The 25,159-nt window shown below is 31.3% G+C and overlaps 1 protein-coding gene and 1 pseudogene across 3 annotated transcripts; one reads left to right on the top strand and one right to left on the bottom strand.

The window, feature by feature from the left end:
• Positions 1-1,846: 1,846 nt before the first annotated feature.
• LOC112040018 (UDP-glycosyltransferase 74F2) lies at positions 1,847-24,544 on the bottom strand. 3 transcript variants are annotated; one of them, XM_065776179.1, is made up of 2 exons: positions 23,825-24,544; positions 1,847-2,646 (listed from the first exon to the last, which is right to left on the bottom strand). In XM_065776179.1, exons 1-2 carry the CDS (start codon positions 24,471-24,473, stop codon positions 1,928-1,930), a joined length of 1,368 nt encoding a protein of 455 aa, XP_065632251.1. In that variant the 5' UTR covers positions 24,474-24,544; the 3' UTR covers positions 1,847-1,927. The 3 variants fall into 3 exon arrangements, with proteins under 3 accessions (XP_065632251.1, XP_065632252.1, XP_023928678.1); XM_065776180.1 differs by having other exon boundaries at positions 1,847-2,650; positions 23,829-24,544; XM_024072910.2 differs by lacking the exon at positions 1,847-2,646 and adding an exon at positions 21,476-22,248 and having other exon boundaries at positions 23,829-24,544.
• Positions 18,133-20,455, top strand: LOC112040012 (pentatricopeptide repeat-containing protein At4g28010-like; annotated as a pseudogene).
• Positions 24,545-25,159: the final 615 nt, after the last annotated feature.

Below are 25,159 nucleotides of genomic sequence, written 5' to 3'. Positions count from 1 at the left end.
TGTTATAATTTAGGGCAATTGAGCATATAAAACTTCATATTTTGATGTATTTTGGATTTTAGAGTTAGAATTGACTCCAAAATGTTAATAACTTAATTTTTGAATGAAGTTAGTTAATAAATTGAAAAAACTAGATTGACCCAAGTTATCGAATTAATGAATAGTTGTTGTTTTTTTTTGGATAAGTAATAATTAATGAATAGTTGTTACAATCGGTTTATGCTTATAATAAATTAATAATTTTATAGATTAGACAGAATTGTAACTCCAGTGAACAACTTATTAGACTTATTTTGAGGGGACATATTTTGAGGGGACAAATTCAAATTAGATGGAATTCACATAAATTTAGTTAATTAGTAACGTTTAGAGTTAGTAAATTAATTTTTCTATTTCATTGTATTTTGTTGATCTTGAGGTGTCCTAACTTTGAAAGTGTGGTAAATTTGATAAAGCTATTGGAAGTAAGAGTTTTATTTTTTATTTTTTTATTTTTTTTCTTTAACTAGTAATATTTTTACTTAAAACATATTGTTTAATTTAATGAAATAATTATTTGTTTCTCTATATAAAATTTAGGACAACGTTTGGTTACAAAATTAGTTGTAATCCAAGGCTACAACTTCAATCAATATCTTTTTGTTGTATATGAATTTTGACAAATTTACTATTAAATTACAATTACTTCTTATATTCTCCATACTTGCAAAATTTTTTAAATATTAAAAATCAATACCTATATTATCAATCAATTGTTTAATTGCAAGTTTTATAATCTAAAATTATGCATAAAAAATAAGTTTATGAATATAGCAAATAACATCCGATTGACACAAATTTTGACTTTTGTGTTAAGAGCATACTGAATATACAATCTAACAGTTATATTTTCATAATATATAGTCATTTTAGTTATTTTAATGGAAATTGTAGTCTTAGGCTACAACTAAGTTTGTAGCCAAATTTTTTTCAAAATGGACAAAGTTTAGCTACAAAATTAGTTGTAGTCTAAGGTTACAAACTTACTCAATATCTTTTTATTGAAAGTGAATTTTGAGAAATCCACTATTGGATTACATCTTCTTCTTATATCCTTTATACTTGCAAAATTTCTAAAAAATTAAAGATTAATAGTTATATCATCAATAAATTGTTTAAATTGCAAGTTTTTGTAGTTTAAAATTATGCATAATATATAAGCTTATAGATCATATAGTAAATAATATCGTATTAACACAAAATTTAGCATGTGCAATAAGAGCATGTAGAACTATTGTTTTTAAACCTGGATCGGACCGACCAGTCTAGTGGGGTTAATTGGGAACTGGTCCTTGGACCAGTTTTGTAAGACACGGTTCAGCCATGTCATTATATTGGTAAAAATTGATGAAAATATGCTACTGGCAGGACTTGAACCTACTCTCAACAAGTGAAATAACATCTCTAGCATGCAAACCATTGGGCCACACACATCTTGCTGGTCAGAAATGAAAAATTAATAAATATAAACCAATTTATGTATCAAATATATTAAAAAATTAAATGACACATCATGGGTTGAACTTGGTTGAACCTCGGTCTGACCTCAAAAATCTTAAATCTCTCCCTTTCCTAATTCATTAAATGGTCCAGGTTTCAAAACCATGTGTAGAACATACAATTCAATGGCTAGATTTTCAAAATATGTAGTAACATTAAGTACAGTTGTAGTTTTAGGCTACAACAAGTTTTGTAGCTAAACTTTATCCTTTAGATAATGTTTCACAACCAATCACAAACTTAGAATTTTTTCGTTGACCATAGTAAATATTTGAAAACAATGGCATCACTTTCCACGGTGAGATAATTAGAGAAAAAAAAGTGATTACATTCTCAAACTGCATCATGAGTTGAGATTATTACATCTAAAAAACAATAGTCTTTTAAATTAGGAGTTTACGAATTTGGAGACAAATTCATCAATATTCTTGTCTGAATTGCCACCCTCACTAACAGCCTTTATAGCCAATTCCCTCCATTTCTTAGCATTCTTTTGGAAATCTTTCCCTCTCTCGCTCTCCATTACTTCCTTAATGCAAAACTCAATCTCTTCTCTTTCAACAATGCCATTCTCACAAACCTTAGCCCTCACTCCCACCTTCCACACATCCTGAACATACTTGGCAGTTGTCGTTTGATCGGTCCATTGTGGCACCCCCACCATTGGCACTCCCAAGCTCAATGCCTCCAAGGTTGAATTCCAACCACAATGTGTTAAAAAGCATCCAATTGCCTTATTTGATAGCACTTCTAGTTGGGAGCACCATTGCACTACCAACCCTTTATTTCCTATCTCTTCCACAAACTTTTTAGGGAGCTTTGCTTCCTCAGAAGCCATAACAACCCACAAGAAATGGAATTTACTTCCTTTTAAAGCAAATGCCAATTCCTCCATTTGCTTGTTGCTTAAACTAGCCATGCTACCAAAGGACAAATAAATAACAGATCCTTCTGGCTTAGTGTTGAGCCAATTATTGCAAACAAATGAGTCTGATAACAAAAGGTTAAGCCCATAATCATTGTCATTTTCTAGACGTTTGTCTAAATAGAAAGATGGAATTGTTGGTCCAATTGGCAGTACTTGACATACTTTTGACATGGAGTCCACTGCCTGTTATGAAAAAGGACAATAATCAAATTACGATCGACACGAAAGGTTACAACCGCAACAATTATATAATTGAAAACCTGTTGATAATTACAACCTTAACAATAATGCTAGTATCATTGTCACACACTCCGTTAGATTTGTTCTAGTGTGGTAAATTATGATTGCTTGTTTGTTACTATCCCAAAAGTTCACTATTTTTTATTCATCACTCACAATATGTTGGGCAGTTGTAGCAAAATGTATGATACTAGTATTATTGCAATCTTAATTCTAACATGATCTTTATGGAAGTTTCAAGTTAATTATGTTAGGATGAGTATTCACATCCAATTATGCATAATAAATTGATCAAGTATTAGATGGAATCATTTATAGCAAAAGTGCATTGATTAGTATAACATTAATAGCCAAGAGTCTTGTAATTTAATAGACACTTCTTAATATTTTCAACCGAGACATCCATGATTCTTAAAAAAAAAATGTGCAACATTAATAATCTCAAACTCATTGTTTATGCTTTTGAGATAAAAGATATCTCAACATGCTGTTAGGAACCTATGGTTAGAATTCACCCTTTAAAACTAGTTTGCAAGGGAATGGTGCTCAAAAGCTTATAAAAATATGGTTAAACTTACACTTAATCCATGTGGAATACTATGATTATAACACATGCTATGTTAGTGGACTCGCAAAAAACAATTTGGAATTAAATTTATAACAAAGTGTGGTTGTATAAGAGCTCCTTAAGTGAGAATCAAATTTCTAAGTGATAAATATGAGAATTCCAATATGAGCAGTGTGTAAAAAAGGGGCTAGGGTTGAAATCAAAATAATAATAAATAATAAAGTTTTTTTTTATACAATATAGAAATTATAATCTAACTTAATTTTAGTGTATATGTGTGTGAAGTTTCCTTCTGGAGACTTAATCTCCAATCCTTGCCTTTACCCTACAAAAATTTTATACTTATAAAGTAACCATCACTCTAATAATACACAGTAATAATAATAAAGTTTTAAAAGAAAGAAAAAAAAATAATGAACTTATTTACTGGTTTAAAAAATGGCTACATATTTCATTAATGGAGTCACATAAAACAATATGGAGATTAAATTTCTAACAAATTTGAAATAAGAACTTCTAAGCGACCATCAATTTAACTAGTGAATCAAGTGATATTAGAGCTTCCCCTGTGAGCAAGATAATAATAATAATAATAATAATAATAATAAAAAAGGAAAAAGTGTTTGAAAAATCCAAATTAATAATTTAATAATTTAAAAAAATTGAAAAGAAAATAATGCATTTATTCGTCGGCTTAAAAAATGGTGTCCAAACATGTTCTATTAATGGGTAATTATGTCTGATTGAGATAGGTTGGTGTGAACATGCAACGTATTCAATTTGGATGGTTGTGCCCCCAACTAATTCCGGCGTACAACATATGGTCAATTTTTTTTAATAATAAATTACTAAAATATTTATTATGTGACTTAGATGAAAAATGTTGGTCAATTGGAAATTTTTATATAAAAGAAAAAGTTTAAACTATTTATGTACTTGAAAATCATATCAAGCTTTAAACTATTTATGTATCAAGCTATAATACTCAAAGTAAAATAATAATCAATAATAATAATAAAATAATGGCTCATTTACAGCCCTTTAACCAGGTGCCCGAACAGGTTGCTTTTTTTATTTATTTTTTTAACAAAGGAAATTCTGCATATTCTTCACTTCCACCAATTACTGTTTATTTCCATATTTTCTTTAGACATTCCACGTGCTCCCTGTACAAAAGAAACGGGATGCTTTATTATTTTCAGCTTGATATTATTTATAATGCATAGCAGTACAGTGATGTCCTGACTTTGCATTATAATATGAAAAATTTAGTTACAAATTAGTTGTAGCCTAAAGTTACAAACTTACTTAATAAAATAAATATTACTACATATTTTGAAAATCTAACCTTTGAATTATATGTTTTTTACATTTTATACACATGTCAAATTTACGTCAATCGAATTATTTACTATTTAATTTATAAGCTTATATTTTATGCATAATTTTAAACTACAAAACTTGTAATTTAAAAATTTTTTGATAACATAGTTATTGATCTTTAATTTTCTATAATTTTGCAAGTATAAAGAGGATATATAGAAAAAGATGTAATCCAACGGTGAATTTATTAAAATTCACTTCCAATAAAAAGATATTGGATAAGTTTGTAACCTTAAGCTACAATGAATTTTGTAACTAAACTTTGTCCTTATAAATATATATATATATATATATTATTATTAAGCTAAGAAATAATCAAACATCCCATTTCTTNCAATGGATTTATGTGGCCTTGGCTTGGATATGGTAAAGCTAAGACATGGCCTCTATATGCTTTGTTTTCCATCTCTCTCACTCGGGAGCTAGCTCAACAACTATTTAGTAGCTTTCTAACTTAGGGCTATCTTAGGAAGAGAACAATGTCTTGCTATTTGGTGAACCCTATTTGTAGGAGGAAGTATGTGATTCGACATTTCCAGATTCCAAAGTTCAAAAAGACTGGTAGGTTGTACGTGCCATCTTTTCAATTTCAGAAGTTATGGCATATTTCATTATCAATAATGTCTTTTTTTTTTTTTTTTCATTGTCAATAATGTTAGTACAGCACATAAACGTTCACACTTTGCCTCAATTATTTTGTCCGGCAAACTGTAATGGTTTGTCATCACTGTAATATGGACTTCGTATTTTTTTCCCTGTCACTTAATTTGTCATATAAGATAGTTGCAATAAAATGTATATTTATGTGTTACTAGCATTATTGTTTTACAGTGCCATATATATATATATATATATTTTTTTTTTACCTTACGCCAGGTGGCACATGTACGAAAGGTGAAAAATACTTGACAAATTTTAGAAATAAATGGCTTCTTTCCAAAAATAAATGCTTACTGTTTTAATGAAAAAAAAAATGCATTTTATTGACTGCATTTCTTTTTGGGGTTAAATTACCAAGTTATTTTCTTTTTATTTAAGGTTGTGTTTGGTTCAATAGAAATTGATTTAAAAAAAATATTTTTCATATTTAATTATAAGTGTTAGAGGTGATGAAAAATGTTGGTCAATTGGAAATTTTTATATAAAAGAACCAAGCTTAAACTATTTATGTACTTAAAATCAAATAACACTGGTATTAAGAATAATTGTTTATATGATCCAAGCTTAAACTTTTTATGTACAAGTAAGATATCTCAAAATAATAATAATAATAATAATAATAATAATTCGCTCATTTACAGCCCTTTAACCAGGTGCCCGAACAGGTTGCATGCTCTTCATTTTTTATTTATTTTTTTAACAAAGGAAATTCTGCATATTCTTACACTTCCACCAATTACTGTTTATTTCCATATTTTCTTTAGACATTCCACGTGCTCCCTGTACAAAAAGAAACGGGATGCTTGATTATTTCTCAGCTTGATATATATTTATAATGCATAGCAGTACAGTGATGTCCTGACTTTGCATTATAAATATGACAAAATTTAGTTACAAAATTAGTTGTAGCCTAAAGTTACAAACTTACTTAATAAAATAAATATTACTACATATTTTGAAAATCTAACCTTTGAATTATATGTTTTTTACATTTTTAATACACATGTCAAATTTTACGTCAATCGAATATTATTTACTATTTAATTTATAAGCTTATATTTTATGCATAATTTTAAACTACAAAAACTTGTAATTTAAAAAATTTATTGATAACATAGTTATTGATCTTTAATTTTCTATAAATTTTGCAAGTATAGAGGATATATGAAAAAGATGTAATCCAACGGTGAATTTATTAAAATTCACTTCCAATAAAAAGATATTGGATAAGTTTGTAACCTTAAGCTACAATGAATTTTGTAACTAAACTTTGTCCTTATAAATATATATATATATATATATATATTATTAAGCTAAGAAATAATCAAACATCCCATTTCTTTTTGTACAGGGAGCACGTGGAATGTCTAAAGAAAATTTGGAAATAAACAGTAATTGATGGATCTGCAAGAATGTGCAGAATTTCCTTTGTAAAAGAAAAAAAGGGAGCAACCTGTTTGGGCACCTCTAAATGAACCAATTATCTTTTTTTGAGATATCTTACTTGTACATAAATAGTTTAAGCTTGGATTGATATAAGCAATTATTCTTAATTACTTGTACATAAATTGTTTATATACTTGTTCATTCATTTAGTATTTAATTACAAGTGTTATTAGAGGTGACGGAAAATCTTGTTTGTATATATAAAAATTATTCTTAATTTGATACAGATATATAATATATCATATAAATTAAATAATGTTATTTGATTATATTTTTTATACATTTAATGATTTTTTGTTTAAATTCTGCAATCTTTAACCTTTTAGTTATTTTTTAATCTTAATTATTTTACTTAATAGGTTTTTGATAATTAGATAGTTACAACAAATAATAAGAGATTTGAACACTAGATGTCCACGTTGTAAACATCGAGAGAGATTGTAATTTATCTTCTAAAAAAAAGTAGTAATTTAATTTGAAAATCTAGGTACACAAGCAAATTAAAAACTATTGAGTTATAAAATAGTATTAAACTTAAAACCTGTATTGCATATTGAATTGTGCTTATTAAGACTAGTCTACGTAGTATATATGGATAAAGTGCATAGTATATTCGGCCCTCCTAAAAACAAATTCTTGGCTCAGTTACTGTCACCACCCCCACTAACATTCTCAGCCTTCAATGGCCAAACACTGCCATCAGTGGTCAGTACCGGCCCCTAATCATGATTTTTTTGTGTGTGTGTGTGTTTGGGAGATGAGTAATCATGAGAAAGTTATAGAAAATTTTTTTTCTGTAGTATTTTAAAAAATGTAACCAAATATTTAAAAATAGTTTTTTTTTTTTCAAATAAGAAATATTTTTCATCAAACCAAACAAAGGTGTAAGTAATATATAGAATATATAGCAAACAAAGCGTTGATGCATTGGCACCTCACGTGTTTGTCGCTTTGTGCACGGTTGCAGTCAGCGCTAAGTAGTGTCCGCAAACTCATCAGTCTGGAGCATTGAATAAAGTGATAACTGATAATGTCTTTTTTTTTTTTTTTTCGTCAAGTTAACGCCAGCCTGACTTTGATTAGGAAACTTTTCTTTTTGACTTTGGATTAAAGACTCGTCCGTTTGGATTGTTGGGATGAAAAATTTTTGTATTTGCTAAAAAAGTGGTGGGTCTCACGGTTTTATGCACTTTTTAGTATTATTTATAGGTTTTATTACAATTTTTTATATTATTTATGGTCCTTATTATGCTATTTCAACTAACTTTCACATACTTTTTTATCCACACATATTTCTACAAAAACTTAAATAATATTATTAGAAATCTTTTATCAAATGGGCCATAAGTTTTGCTAGATAATGCTACTTTTTAATTATCTTTTTTGAAATAGAGCTACTTTTTAATTAAATGGTAACAATGGTTTACCTTCCCTAAAAAAATTAAAAAAAAAAAAAAAAAAAGTGTTTCACGTTCCCTAAAAACAATACAATTGAATGGTTCACGTCCCCTANATACAATTGAATGGTTCACGTCCCCTAAAAGAAAAAATTGAATGGTTCATATTTTTTGTTTAAACTGATCGATTTAATAGTTTTTTTTTTTTTTGATAGGGATCGATTAATAGTTAAATACTTTGCATTGCAACACCTTTGTAGTTCAGACTATGTATCTATCAAATGGTTGGTAAAGAATAAAAGTTCCAATCCTGTCAAGAAATGATAATCTCAGATTCTCATGTGCCAAAGCCAGCCCTCAAAGACAAAGTCTAAACATCAAAATAAATGTTGACAGAGAAGAAAAATCTGTGTGGCATGTCATTTTCTACAATCTAATCATCCTTCCAATGACCATATCACCAATACAAAATGCAAATTAAAAAAGCCCAATCTTTGTCGCAAATTTGATGCATATATAAGATTTATGCACTTATTTTTATTAATGAACAAAAAGAATGGATAGAGGGGTGATTTGAGTTGGATGGCTCTTTTCTAATGATTTTTTTTTTTTTTGGAGAAAAACTCTTTCTAATGATCATAATTTTAAAAATCGAACCGGCTGGTCAAATCAGGTTAATCAAAAACCGGTTACCAGTTCAGTTTTTTAAACTCAAAAACTGGAAATTTATTTTTGTTGTGACTTGTCCAAACTGCCGACGTCAATCTCGTTTATCATCACCATAAGTTCCATCATCACTGGATCTCATCATTTAATTTATGTTGGAAGGGTATGATCAGTTGTTTGGGGATGAAAGACTGAGAGAGGGGAGGGAGAGAAAGAGAAGTGAGAGTGAGACGGAGAGCAACACAGTGAACAAAGTAACAGGTGGAGCGAACGAAAAAGACTAGCACTTGCACTAGACAATGAAAAATAAAAAAAAAATAAAAAAGCGAAAAGTCACTTTTAGTCCCTATATTTTCAAGTGATTCCTATTTTAATTCCTACATTTTATTTTACCACTTTTAGTCCCTATCTTGAAAAACGCTTCCCATTTTAGTCCCTGCTGTTCATCAGAAATGGAGAAAGCTAACGTGACAAATGACAGAATAAATAATACTAATTTAATGTCCACGTGACCTAAATTAATAATAATATAATATTTTTTGGCATTAAAAAATGCCACGTCAACATATAAATTAAAAAAATTAATTAATTTATTTTAACTAAATAAAAAAATTAAAAATAGAATTAAAAACTAAAAGTCATATGAATTGAGATCTAAGTGTGTCTTGACAAGAACAACAAGAATACAAACTCAAATTCAAGTACACAAAAAAAAAAAAAAAAAAAAAAAAAAAAAAAAAACCCTGAGATCAAAGTATATCTTGAAGAAGACCAAAAAGAGCAGAATTCCAGATCCAAGAACAAAGAAAGAAAAAACACCCAACACACACACACACTCTTATTGACCATTTAAGGACTAGATTTTAGTCATTTTACTGCACTTCTTATTGACCATACTACCAACTCTTATTGTGGGTTGAGGCCAAGTAAAGCTGAAATGAGTTACAAGGCTTTGTGAAGCCCAACGCATCTCATGAAGCTTTTGTTGCTCAAAATGTGGCAATGGGTCAACATGCTGAGTCTACGAGGGAGGTCGACATCACATGTTGTTGTGGACTTCACGCCGAGGAGTCACCGGCGCTGATGGCTGAGGCCGATACAGAGCGAAACACTCCTCGACGAAGGGGATGAGCTCAGTTGTTTGTGAGACCTTGGCTGGTCACACTGAGAAGATGGTTGACCTGCGAGTCATCGACGGTGACCTAGTGCCTTGTTCTGATGGGTATCAGGTCGAGGACTCATCAACAACACTAGATAGTGCCGATGCAGCTCTAACCCACTCTACGAGGATGGAGATGATGCCTGTTCCTCAACGAGAACATGGTTGCCTGGCAAAGACATAGTTGTGGGTGTATGTGGGTGTTTTTTTTATTATTAATTTAGGGCATGTGGACATTAAATTAGTATTATTTATTCTTGCGTTTACTACGTCAGTTTTCTCTATTTCTGATGTAATGAAAGGGACCAAAATGGGAAGCGTTTTTCAGGATAGAGACTAAAAGCGGCAAAAATAAAATGTAGGAACTCAAATGGAAATCGTCTGAAAATGTAGGACTAAAAGTGGCTTTTCGCCAAAAAAAAATGTTCAATTTTACACATTTTTACTCAAAAACTATCACATCAGTTCATCTATAACATTGTACATATACATTATTGCTATTTATATTGTTATTGTAACTTTCTATTTTATTATTAATTCTCTCTCTCTCTCTCTCTCTCTCTCTCTCTCTCTCTCTCTCTCTCTCTCTCTCTCTCTCTAAAAGGAAGAGAGAGATAGTGTGTTGGATAGTGAAAATATAAAATTAAAAATAAAAATATTATTAAAATAAATAGAGTGTATATTAATAATTTGACCTTGGTATTTTACAAATGTCTGTGTAAAATGAAATAAAAATAATTTTATGTTAAAATAGAAAAAATATTTTAACAAACTAATGTGAATACTCTTAAAAGTTAAAACATAGGTACTAATTCTAATCTGGTGGTGTTGGAATTGGATTTTATTTTAATAAAATTTTGAACTTCAACTTATGAAGTCTTTTTTTCTTTTCTTTTTTTTGGTTAAAGAAAAAATAGTAGGGAGTGACCAATGTAGTTTCCCTACCTAGGCGTGACTATAATAGTACCCTAACCGCTCCTAGGTGAGACCTCATACTCTCGGTCTATGAAAAACACACTTATTATTTTTTTGGACCGTTTGAAATGAAGATGGAATATAAAGAGTACCAATACACAGCTAGTTGTTAAGGCTTGAACTTACAAAGTCACACTTCTTAATGCCTCTTAAGTTTCATTAAAAAAGAATTCTCTCTTGAGTCCCTAATGCTTTTTTTACTTTTTCTTTTTGAGAAGGATTATACATAGTACCTCGACTTGCCTGTTCTTTTTTTTTTTTTGGCATATATATATTTTTTATAATCTTTTAAGGATAAATTTGAATGGCCTTTTCTCATGCTAGTGTGTTAAAATATTTAAAATAATAAGAGAATATTTGTCTAATCTTTGTAATAAATTATGAAAAATATCATCTTATCTTTAATCAAAATATATTTTAACCTCTTTTTTTTTTTTATTAAAAAATAGAAATATTTAACCTCTTTAAATATTATTTTAAATTTCTAATTTTTGTACTTATATATGTTTATTTATATTTTAATATTATTAAATTAATTATGATGTCATCACGGTTCAATTCGATCCAACTTAAAATCTTTGAATCTCTAATTTTTTGGTTCTTTGAATGGTCCAGGTTTCAAAATCATGCTAATGTTATGTATGTTAGGTACATCCTTTTTTACAACTATGAGCTACCAACCCTACGCATATGACTATTTACGATTCTATTTTCTCATTGTTTATAGTTGAGACCCATTAAAACTTATTGCTTTATGAGTTCAAGTACATTTTTTTTTCTTTATTTTTTTCCATGAATTGTTCTAATGAAGGTAACCTATTTTTCTCTTTTATATATAATTATATATATTTTTTTTTTTATATAAGATATTTTTCTCTTATATTAATTTCTCTATTTTGTAGTCATTTAATTTTATTTGTTTTCAATAATTTATAGGAAGTGAATTTTCGGATTTTTAATATTTTTTGGCATTTCAAAGTTTTAAATATATGAAATTTTGAGTCTTTTTTTTTTCTTTTTTCTTTTTGCAATATTTGAACAACATTTGACAAATTTTTCATAAGTCATTACACGTTCAAATAACAACTTTTCATCAAATTGTAACATAAATTAAAGTCAGACATGAGCAATTCATGGAATAGTGTAGATTCATAATCAATTTAAGATTTTATAAAATTATTGTAGTCTACCACACATACAGGTAGGTTCTCATGCGTAGCACAGTTGGCAACTATTGCTTTAAGATTTCTAAGATTCTCTAACATTTTCACTTTTGGTCGTTGCAAATCACACAAATGCTTGTGTGGCTAAGAAATTAAATAATTATTTTTTGTATTATACATGTCATTCAAAATGTTAAACTATAAATTATATTTTGTAACTTTTGTTTCTTGTTATATATTTGGTGGAAGATTTAAAGAATAAATAAAATAAAAAGACTTGATATTGTGTCTACAAAATCTAAGGATATTTTTTTAGAGAAAAAGAAAAAGAAAAAGAAAAAAGATATTTCTTATAAGATTCTCATGAATAAATCAATATAAGAATCTCGTATCCCCAAAAGTCTTATAGATTTTTCAACAAACCAAATATAAAAATAATTACATTTCCAAGCATTAAGATTGCTAGGTATCTCCCTCAAAAATAAATAAAAAAAGATTGCTACGTATCATATTCTTCTAGGAATTTGATGCGGGCCTGGTTAATGTGAATTCCCCCATATCCTAGAGCGGTAGAGCCCCCAATGTTAAAAGGACCCTAAAATAATTAATAATAATAATTTTTTTTTTTTATAATTTAAAAACGTAGGTCAGCTCCCACATTCCAATAAGACCTCCAAAATTATGTGAGTGTACTACAGACTCATCATTGACAATTAATTCCTCTAACTCGAGATTGACGAATCCAAAAGGTCCAGATATCACAGATTAATAAGTTCCAAAGGTCATTTTTGCAACTTCAACTCTTTAATTGAGCTGGACAATTCCAAGATCATACCTGAAGTCTTGAACTAGGATGCAAGGTTCGTACGTATTTCAATGTATGAAAACGGTATACCTGTCAAGGGCCCAACTATAAAGCAAGTGAAAGCCCATATTCCCAAAAATCAACAACAAAAACGTTAACTGATGTCCTAACAGCATTTATGTATATTTTTATTTTAAAAAAAATTTTATAGAAAAGAAAAGAAAAAGTAACTGATTTTTTCTCATAAAAATGATTTATAACTTTCTTAAAATAATCTATTAAATAAAATGCCTTAAGAGCCCTATTAACCGGATCCATATAACAATTAAAAAAATATTTTAAAACATCTGGAACAAATGAAAAACTTTCTCTAAAACTTTTAAATTTATTTAATATCTCTATTGATTTTAAAAAAATGACAATGATGTCAATGTAAAAATCATTCCTTTTTTTGGATATTGAGTCATAGGATCAAGGTAATATAATTGTACAAGTAAGATATTTCACAAATAGAAATATGATGTTTTATTCTTATCGTACAACTAAATGTATGAATAGATCTACTACAATTTTTACAGCATAAAATTGATGTGGTAATGAATCAGGGCACGCCTTGATGCATTTGTGGGTCAAAGATGAAAAATTGTTTATCTTGTTTAATATGCAAATTACTACTAATTAACATGAATCATGTAAAAATTTTTTTTTTAGAAATTTATGAACACAAAAAATTGACAAAACTTTTTTACATTTGTTGATGTGGCAGATTGATAGTGATAAGTGTAAAGTTGTAATTTACAACTATTTTGTATTGACTTTAATTCCGTGCCAAATTTGATTGTAATTTTATTTTAATCATATTTTCTTGTATATATGTGGGTTTTTAATTGTAAAGGATGAGTGTGAAACCCAGATTACAAGAACACAAAGCCAACAACCAAGAACTCAAACCCAGATAAAAAAAAAAAAAAAAAAAAAATCAGATACCAAACTCAAATAGAGACCTAAATCACAAAGAGAGACCAAACACAAACAGAGACCCAAATCACAAATAGAGATCAAACACAAAAGAAACCCAAATCACAACCCAAGCCAAAATCATCAATGGACCCAACCACCGATCCGAGTTCACAGCACCCACATTTAAGACTCCAAATTTTTCCCATTGTTTTCACGGCATCAAGACCCCATGGCCTCCATGATCAAAACCTTGAAGATTAGCCTCTTTATTTACTTGTTGTTGGTTAATATCGGGTGTAAGGTTTTGAGCGGAGATGAGATTTTGAGATTACAGAGTTTGGGTCAGATCGGTGGTGCGCGGTGGATAAGAATCCAATTGGACACCAAATTGTCCACAAACCCAATCTCCCCCGCCGACCCCAGCAAGTTCACAAAAACCACCGTAGCAACAGCGCTCTTGTTCACTGGAAAAGGCAACCTCAACGCTTGAGCTAGATCAGCACAGTTGAGATTAACACGAACTAACCCAAAGAGTGGGGTTGGTTCGTCTTGGATTGCTGTGGTTTGATCGTGGGATGAGTTTTGTGGATCATAAAGGGTTAGGGTTTGTGGGATTAAGGATCATGAGATTGTGGGTTTTCTTGATCTCGATTTTAAGTGGTCATGCTATTTGACTCTTAAGATCGAGAGATGTGTTCTTGTTGGGAATGAATGGGAGAGCTCAGGTTTAGCGCGTGTGAGAGAGTGAGAGATGAGAACATGATGAGAGCTTGAGCTTCAATCTTTACAACTTAAAAAAGGTAAATTTTTTTGTTTTTGTTTTTTTAATTTTTTTAATTAAAATTAAAATTGAGAAATCCAGTTTTTATATTTTATATTTTTATTTTTTCAATTAAATGCTGACATGGTATTTAAAAATGCCAAATCATTTTTTTAATAATATTTTAATGGCCATGTCAGTGCCATGTTAGCAAGTAGGGCACTCTGTTTGCTACGTAGGAGGTTTTTGTTAGTGGGTTGATGGCAAGGACCAAAATAGAATCGATTTTCCTTTTTTAGGGACTATATTAGTAGGAAAATCAATTTAAGGACCAAAATGGGAATTGGCCCAAAATGTAGAGGTCAAAAGTGTATTTTTGCCTCAAAATTAAAGTGTTTCTTTAAATATCATTTATTTTTTACTTATTTGAACTCTTAAGTCATTCCAATTTCCAATTGGAAAAGCTAAGTAATACTAAAATAATAAAAGATAGGGTTTTTAAAAAGTTATTCTTAAAAACTTTTGTTGTAAACCGTCATTTCATACAGTCACCTCATATTACCGTAAAATCAATAGATTTTATGGATGTACAAATAAACTAGATGTGAGAAGAAAAATATAGTAAAAGAATTTAAGAGTTGTCCATCTTTTTCGTACAACTTATTTGTTTGGGATATGAAAGTTGGGACCCTGAGTATGCCCATCTGGAAATGTCATCCTATCCTATTTTACCATCCCAAACAGCTACTTTATTAATTATACAATACCATTTTACAATACACCCAACATCCCAACTTTTATTTTCTTATACAACACATTAAAATAATATATTTTCACAATAAAATATTTTTTTTCTCTCTATTTTTATAACACACCCAAAACTTTCCCATCATTATCCACTAATCCACCACCACGGCACCACCCTGATCCACCATCAACAACACAACTACCACCCTGATCTGCCACATCAAACCCATGAGCTCCACCAACCCATGAGACTTATGGAGTCTTGATTCAAGGGATAGAGAAAGATAGAAAAAAGGTGAGAGAGATAGAAAATGAGCTCCACCAACCCTTGAGACCCAAGCTGTGTAACCAACTGCCCAAGCTGCTGCACCCCCAGACCCCATTGCTGCACCACCAGACCCACGCCACTACACCCAGTAACCAGCCGTTGCCCACCAAAATCGTACTTGTTGAAATCAACCCACACCACAACACGACCTATAACCTTCACCACACAGCCCATAACCTCCACAACCCACCGCCACAACCCACATAGCCCATAACCCCTACCACATGACCCACCACGTAGACACTGCCTAACCCACGGCATCCAAACCCACCATCTAACCCACACACGACCCACACAACCATAACAAACCCCAAAACCCCATTAAAAATCCCATAGAACTAGAGAGGGAACAAAGAGTTTCTGCCAAGATAGTTCTGGCCACCTCGGCACTGCCTTGATCTGCCACACCTTACCACATTTAATAACATCTTAATAAACTCTCAATTTGGTTGGATTTATATATGGGTATTAAAATTGATTGGATATGGTTATGCTTATTCTTAAATATATGATTAAATGATGTGGCATGTTGGGATTAAAGGAATAAAACATAAATTTTACATTATATTCTTACAAAAATTAATCTCATATAAAAAAGCCCTGTGTAACAAATACACAGATATTAATTATTTATTTATTTGGAATTACACCAATACAAATTACATATTGAATATAGAATGTATAGCAATAAAATTTATTGCCAAATATTAAATTCAACAAACATTAATTTAAGAAACAGAAATTGAATTTAAACCAATTTTCGAGAATGAAAGTAAATTTAAATCCAACAACATTTATTATTGAACCCTAAATTGAGAATCGGCTGTTGTTCAACCATCAAATAGCTTAGAATGCTTTGCTTTGATCACGTTCCAACTTCTAACCCGAGTTTATAACCAATCTTGCCACTTTGCTGCAATTCATAAAATTCTCTATACGTCGACATTTCATTGTATGGTGGTGTTGGTTGAGTTTCATTGTCAACCAACTCTGGTGCTGCGCTAACAATTGTGTCAAGTGATGGTCCATGTGACACGGCCATGGAAATCCTTGTGGCTTTGTCATTGGCCTGGTCCGGTTTTTGAGGTTCGGACGGTTCCCTTTTCTTGGCAAAGTTTTGGCCAATACTTCAGCAGTTCTTTGGGTTTTTTCAGATCTGGAACCAAATGAAAGGGAGAAAAATAAATATAAAAAAACAGAGAAGAAGAAGAAGCAGAGGAAGAAGAAGACAACGAAGAAGAAGGAAAAAAGAAAAAAAATGAAGAAATCAACCCTCACAGCAAGCAGCCTTCATCATGTGAACCCAAGCATATGACTAACTTCCAAATGACTAACCCAAGCATCTTACTCTTATTCTTTATTTCGTCATGACCTCCAGATGCTAACTTTTCATTTGTTTTATTTTTTTGGCTTTCTTTTGTACTTGATATAAGTATTCAATCCATCTCAATACTACGAGAGCCAGTGCTTTCTTTTGTACTGACTTTTAGTTTTATGAACCCAAGCATGTGACTACGTTGGAAATGACAAAGGATGGTGGAAATTGAATGGTGGAGTTGAGAGTGTCAGAATCTTTACAACCACGTACCATAAATATAGTCAAGTAAAGTATGTAGGCTTGAATAGGCTTTGAAGATGATTGACAGCTTGTTTTTTGTCAACCACTCTTTTTAAAATTTCGTTGGGCTCCTTATTGAATCAATTTTGTAAAGCTTTAAGTTTTATCCCGCCCCCCCTCTAGCTTTTGTTTATTTTTTTATTTTAAAATTTTTTATAAAGAGTTAAATATTCAAATGGGCTTGGGCATAAAACAATTGATTGAATGATCTAATGGGCTTGACCATAACTTGAGATAATTTAGATATAAATTCTTATAAAAAGTAAAATATTGAGTTTTATCAAACAATATTTATTTATTTAGAAAGTTGTGATATAAAAAAGACATTTGAAAATTAAATCTTTATATTTATTTAGACTATTTTAGTTTTTTTTTTTTTTTTGAAAGGATTTTAGTTCATTTTTCTATTTATATTAATTTAATATATTAATTCATATTTTAAATAANATATATCTATATAAATCTTTTATTTGTTTGATTTTAAGTGTTCTTATTAATGTTACGGTTATTGCATGATTCTATTGTTAAAATTTTTATTAGTAATACACAAACTATAAAAAATAATAAATAAATAAATAAATAAATAAAGGAGTAAAGCGCAAATAAACACGAAAAGGTCTTCAAATAAAATTATCACCTTAGATCGAAAATTTTTCAAACCAACATTACTTAAATTTAGTTGGCATAGTTGCTTATAAGAAAACAACATGAGAGAAAAAAAAAAAAAAAAAACTGAAATGAGAAAAAAAAAAAAAAAATGAGGAGATGAATAATACATGAGAAAGTAAAAATGTACCTCCAAGTGATCAGCAATGTGAGCAAAGAGTACACAGGGAGGTATATTGACATTAACCCACTTTCCACGATTTTAATCAAATAGTACATTTATCAGAATTAATATGCCATGCATCTTGTTCATATGGGAATTAATATATGTTACGTTCACAATATTACTACTAGCATTCAATTGTGGATTAATTATCATTATATTTTATTAATTTGTTTTTACTTATTGAATAATGAGAGAAATTATCCTCACCAGTTAGGAAGTCTTTCAATAGGAGTAGATAAGCATTGTGCTTACACTTATCTGTTACTTAGGTTGTTTAATTTTTTCTTTCAATTTGGAGTTTGTAAGTCTATAAATGACTGAACGCTTTGCACAATAATATCAATGAGAGGGTTATAACAGACGTTAGTCTTTTGGAAGGTCTGGTTTTTCCTCGAATTAAAACCAAAACACCTTGCTTTGGCCAAGAAAGTTATTGGACGTAAGAATATACCGTGCATTTCAAGGGCCATGTGCGTTGGCAGCAAGTGAAGGGAGTTGCTGGTAGCACGCACGGCATGGCCGTCTCTAATATCTTCAATGTGCAGAGTACCTCACTCCTTATCATGATCCTAATGCAGACATGAGCACTTAAGGCCAAGTGTTTCTTGAGACGTGGAGGCTGATCATGCTGGAGCACCTTGAATCAACTAACATCTACAGCCTTCATTCAAGTGGATGCAAGCAAGGACAGCCTTGTTGCAAGACGGATATAGCTTGCAGCATGTACCATTGTGACCAGTCGTGCTATCTCCAATCTTGGGTGCAACGAACTATATATGTGATGCTTTAGAGTCACATACATTACAACATTGGTGGATGGTCTTTGTAAGGATGGTAGAGCTGATGAAGCGGTGGGTTTGTTGGAGGAGATGAAGAAGAAAGGTTTGGATGCAGATGTTGTTTTGTATAGTGCACTTATAAGTGGCCTTTGTAATGAAGGGAGTTTTGATAGAGGAAAAGAGCTTTTTGATGAGATGTTGGCGAAGGGAATTTTTCCCAATGTAATTACCTATACTTGTTTGATGCATTGCCTTTGTAAGATGGGGCGATGGAAAGAAGCCATTGCAATGCTGAATGACATGACAGAACATGGAATTCGCCCAGATGTTGTTACTTATACAGGGTTAATTGATGGGCTTTGCAAAGATGGGAGAGCTACACAAGCCATGGGCTTGTTGGATTTGATGCTTAAGAAGGGTGTAGAGCCTAATACTGTAACATGTAATGTTATAATTAATGGACTATGCAAGGAGGGCAGGGTTGGAGATGCTTTTAAGATACTGGAAATGATGACTAAGAAGGGGAAGAAGCCAGATGTGGTTACTTACAATACATTGCTGGTAGGTTTTTGTGCTGATGGGCAGATTGATGAGGCAATGAAACTTTTGAAGTTAATGTTGAAGGATGAGAACTTTGTTGAACCAGATGTTACGATATTTAACTCATTAATCCAAAGATTAAGGAAGGCTTCCTTGATGAGGCTGTGGAGGTATATCATATGATGGTTGAAAGGGGGATCTCATGTAGCTTGGTAACTTATAATTTCTTGATTGTGGGGTATCTGAAGGCAGGAATAATTGACAATGCCTTGGAACTCTGGAAACATGTACTGAACTTGGGATTTGCTCCAAACTCGACTACCTGTAGTATTATGATTAATGGGTTCTGCAAAATGCATATGCTTAGTTTTGCTAAAGGACTTTTTAGTAAAATGAAAGCTTGTGGGCTTAGTCCTATGGTGATTGATTACAATACACTGATGGCATCCTTGTGCAAGGAAGGTAGTTTGGGGCAAGCTAGGGGGCTGTTTCAAGAACTGAGAAATGCTACTCATGGACCAGATGTTGTATCATTTACTACAATAATTGATGGAATGCTTGGAATGGGTTTAGCCCCTGATTATATGACCTTTTCCTCATTGATAAGTAGATTGTCAAAACTTGGCCAATTGGATGAGGCTAAAAATGTTTTTGAGAAAATTATGGCTAGTGGTTTTACACCAGACACCTTTGTATATGATTCTTTACTAAAGGGCTTTGCCTCAATGGGAAAAACCAAGGAAATCATTGACTTCGACAAATGGCAGATAAAGGTGTTGTTCTTGACTCAAATCATTTCCACCATCTTGACATGCCTTTGTGATATGTCAGAAGATCTTGATGTTATGGAGATTCTGCCGAATTTTTCCTTAGAAGCATCAAAAGAAGCAAGCATTTCATGTGATAAGCTTTTATCAAAACTGAATGAGTCTCACCCAGAACTTAAGTTATGTGCTACATGATATTCTCCATCTCAAGAAAGATTTGCTGATGCCAATATAGATCTTCAAAAATGCTTTATTAAGTAAGTCTTTATGCAAGCTTTTCCTTTAAAGCACTTTTTTTTTTTTTTTTTTTGGTTTAATTATGGTGAAGGATTGCACTAGATGTCATGGTTATGTATGTGATGTGGTCAAAATGGGATGAGAAATGTGAATTAAATAATAAATTGATATCCTTGTATATTTCTTCGATTTATTTTAATGTTCTGAAGAGCTGTCTACCAAAATAGGGGAAGAATTGTCAACATTTTATTTATTATTATGATTATTATTTAATTTCAATGGTTTTGAGTAATTGAATCTATATATGCACTCATATGGTATGGTTCTTGTAACTTACTGTGAACTGTAATAATCTTCCAGTTTTGCTCACAAAGAACAGTACATCTTCTGCTGTTACTCTCATAGTTCTGCCTGGCATTCCATCCCATGGAGGGCCTCCAATAATTTGGCTTTGGTAGTGCATATTATCTGTCTATAAATATTTTGCTAGCCATGTGTTTGTGTTTTCACTGCTCTGACTCCTCTCTTTGACAGTGCCCGAGCTTCTTTGCCGGGTTTTCAGGTTTTACCTCTCCAACAATTTGGAATCTGGGGACCCGAGATAACTACCAAGTTGGATCCTCAAAAGGATACTTATGGTATGTAGACATTTTCAAATGCAAAAAGTTACGGTATCTTGACAATGTAGTTTGGATTATTTACAAATAGTCACCGTAGTTCAGATGTGAGGAGTCATGTAGGACATAATAATTCGATAGTTACAACGAGAAAGTAGAATTAATGATCAAGAAGTATCAGCTCGTTGAGCTACATGATTCTTGGCTTGAGGTGGGATTAGATTTAGATAATGTTTCACAATCAATCACAAACTTAGAATTTTTTCATCGATCACATTTAATATTTAAAAACAATGGCATCACTTTCTGAGGCAAGACAATTAGAGGAAAAAGAAAAAAAGTGATTATGTTCTCAAACTACATCCTGAGTTGAGATTATTACATCTAAAAAACAATATATAGTCTATTAAATTAGGAGTTTATGAATCTGGATACAAATTCATCAATGTTCTTGTCCGAACTGCCACCCTTACTACCAGCCTTTATTGCCAAATCCCTCCACTTCTTAGCATTCTCTAGGAAATGTTTCCCTCTCTCACCCTCCATTACTTCCTTAATGCAAAACTCAATCTCCTTTCTTTCAACAATACCATTCTCACAAACCTTAGCCCTCACCCCCACCTTCCACACATCCTGAATATACTTGGCATTCATAGTTTGATCAGTCCATTGTGGCACCCCCACCATTGGCACTCCCAAGCTCAATGCCTCCAAGGTTGAATTCCAACCACAATGTGTTAAAAAGCAACCAATTGCCTTGTTTGATAGCACTTCTAGTTGGGAGCACCATTGCACTACCAACCCTTTATTACCTATCTCTTCCACAAACTTTTCAAGGAGCTTTGCTTCCTCAAAAGCCTTAACAACCCACAAAAAATGGAATTTACTTCCTTTTAAAGCAAATGCCAATTCCTCCATTTGCTTGTTGCTTAAACTAGCCATGCTACCAAAGGATGCATAAATAACAGACCCTTCTGGCTTAGTGTTGAGCCAATTATTGCAAACAGATGAGTCTGATACGAAAAGGTTAAGCCCATAATCACTGTCATTTTCTAGACGTTTGTCTAAATAGAAAGATGGAATTGTTGGTCCAATTGGCAGTAATCGACAGACTTTAGACATGGAGTCCACCGCCTAATATGAAAAAGGACAATAATCAAATTTAGATCAGGATGAAAAGTTACAATAGCAACAATTATATAATTGAAAACTTCTTGATGGTTACAACCTTAACGATAATGCTAGTATCATTGTCACAAACTTTGTCAGAATTGTTCTATGTGGCAAATTATGATTGGTTGTTTGTTACTATCACAAAAGTTCACTATTTTTTCTTCATTACTCACAATATGTCGAACAGTTTTAGCAAAGTATATGATACTAGTATAACTGTAACTTCAATTCTAACATGATCTTTATGGAAGTTTCAGGTTAATTATGTTAGGATGTGCATTCGCATCCAGTTATGCATAATAAATTAATCAAGTATTAGATGGAATAACTATAGAATAAGTAATTGATTAGTGTAACATTAATGGCTAAAAACCTTATATCTCAAGTGACAACTCTTGATATTTTCAACCGGGACATCCATGATTTAAAAAAAAAAAAGTATGACATTAATAAGCTCAAACTCATTGTTTATGCTTTTGAGATAAAAAGATATCTCAACATGCTATGTTAATGGACTCACAAAAAACAAATTGGATATTAAATTTATAAAAAAGTGTGGTTGTATAAGACTACCTTAAGTGAGAATCAAATTTCTAAGTGATATATATATATATATATATATTTGAGAATTTTCAATATGAGCATCATGTAAAAAAGGGGGTAGGGTAGAAATTGAAAAATAATAACGTTTATATATATATATATATATATATGTGTGTGTGTGTGTTTACAGGATAAAAATTTTACTTTAATTTAATCTAAATATATATATGTGTAAGGTTTTTTCTTGGAAACTTGAACCCTGATTTTTATTTCCATACCACAAGAACTTTGTATTTATAAAATGACCATTAGTAAGCAGTGGTAATAATAAATTTTTAAAAAGAAAAGAAAACAAAATAATTAACTTATTAAGCGGCTTAAAATATGGCTTTCCAACATGTTACATCAATAGAGTCACATATAACAATTTGGAGATTAAATTTCTAACAAATTTGAAATAAGAGCTTCTCAGCGACCATCAAATTTCTAACCAGTGAATCAAGTGATATTAAAACTCCTCCATGAGCAAGGTAAACAAAAGGAAAAAAAAGTGTTTGAAAAATATAAATTAATAATTTTAAAAAAAATTGAAGAAAACAACGCATTTATTCGTTGGCTTAAAAAATGGTATCCAAACATGTTCTATTAATGGGTAATTATTTCCGATTCAGACAGGTTGGTGTGAGCACGCAACATATATAATTGGGATGGTAGGAGACCCTAACTAATTAGGGCGTACGGCATGATTAATTTTTTTAATAAAAAAAAAATACTGAAGTTATTACAAAATTTTCATCATAACATTACAAATTGGTGGGGCATCTAAATTACCTTCTTTTTTTTTTTTAAAGGGAGATACCTCAATTTGTAAATATTATATTTTAAACATGATAAAAAATAGGCAGTACGACACGTTCATTAAAAAAAAAAAAAAGGCACTCCGACCCACACATAAAACAATTTCTAAAATGAAATTATTGTATATCATAATTACCCACCTCAGGCTCTAGCTCATAGAAAGTGTTGACAAGAACTGCATCGGCTTTATCGGTGCTCGAAAATTGATTGAGCACCATCTCAAAGTAAGCTGGGTACGATCCAGGTACACTGATGAAAGATGGCATATCATCAAGCTCAAGCACAGGTAGACCAGGAATTGAGATGGGTGTGGACGTAATTGGTAGCTTCAATAGTCCATGATGCACATGATGGTATATGAAATTCACAGTACAAGTTTGAGTGAAGAAAGCAGCTCCAAATATACCAAACTTTTTAGCTACTTCCAAAGCCCAAGGCAAAAAAGGGTCATAGATTATGCAATCAATTGGGTTTGCTGTGTTTTTGTTCTTTATAATAAGGTCAGCCAGTGTTTTTGAGCCTATAGTTTCCATACGATTGAGAGATGCATGGATACTTTCTGCTTGGGCGAACCCACCTTCATCATAGCCATCTGATATTGTGTCAAATTGGAGAGAGCTTGATGATTGGGGTTGCATGGTGTTGTGGATGAAACGGGTTGTGGCTAGTGTAGCTTTAAGCCCTTTGGAGACCAAATGTTTAGAGAATTGGAGCAATGGATTTATGTGGCCTTGGATTGGAAATGGTAAAGCTAATACGTGACCTCTATATGCTTTGTTTTCCATTTCTCTCTCACTCGGGAGCTAGCTCAACAACTATTGAGTTTAGTAGCTTTCTAACTTAGAGCTATCTTAGGGAGAGAGTTGCATGTCTTGCTATTTGGTGAACCCTATTTGTAGGACTGTAGGAGGAAGTATGCGACTCGACATTTCCAAAGAAAAAAATATATATTATATTAAATTAAATGTAATAAAGAAACTTATCAAAGAAATAATGTTATAAAGAAAAAAAAATACTGGTAGGTACTAGGTTGTGTGTGCCATCTGTTCAATTTCAAAAGTTATGGCATATTTTTATTATCAATAATATTAGTACCACACATAAATATACAATTTGTCTCAATTATTTCATGTGTTGACAAATTGCAATTGTTTGCCTGTTACTATCAAATGCGATCACTAGTTTTTCTCTACAATTTAATTTGCCATGTAAAATAGTTACAATAAAGTGTGTTTTTGTGTGTTACTAGCATTGTTATCTTACTATGCCATATTTGTTTGTTTGTTTTCTTTTTTTCTTTTTTTCCTTTTTTCTTTTTTACCTTACGCCGAGTGGGACATGTATGAAAAGCGAAAACAACGTGACATGTTTTCGAAATAAATCGCTTTTTTCCAAAAATAAATGTCAGGGTGGTGTTGTTGATGAACCTTGTATGGATGAACGTGAAAGAGTATTTGGTTATTGGTTTATG

Source organism: Quercus suber, unplaced genomic scaffold (genome assembly GCF_002906115.3).
Source record: "Quercus suber isolate HL8 unplaced genomic scaffold, Cork oak 2.0 scaffold_129, whole genome shotgun sequence".
Lineage (NCBI taxonomy): Eukaryota > Viridiplantae > Streptophyta > Magnoliopsida > Fagales > Fagaceae > Quercus > Quercus suber.
Note: the sequence above shows the minus strand (reverse complement) of the source record. Positions and strands in the feature narration are given on the sequence as shown.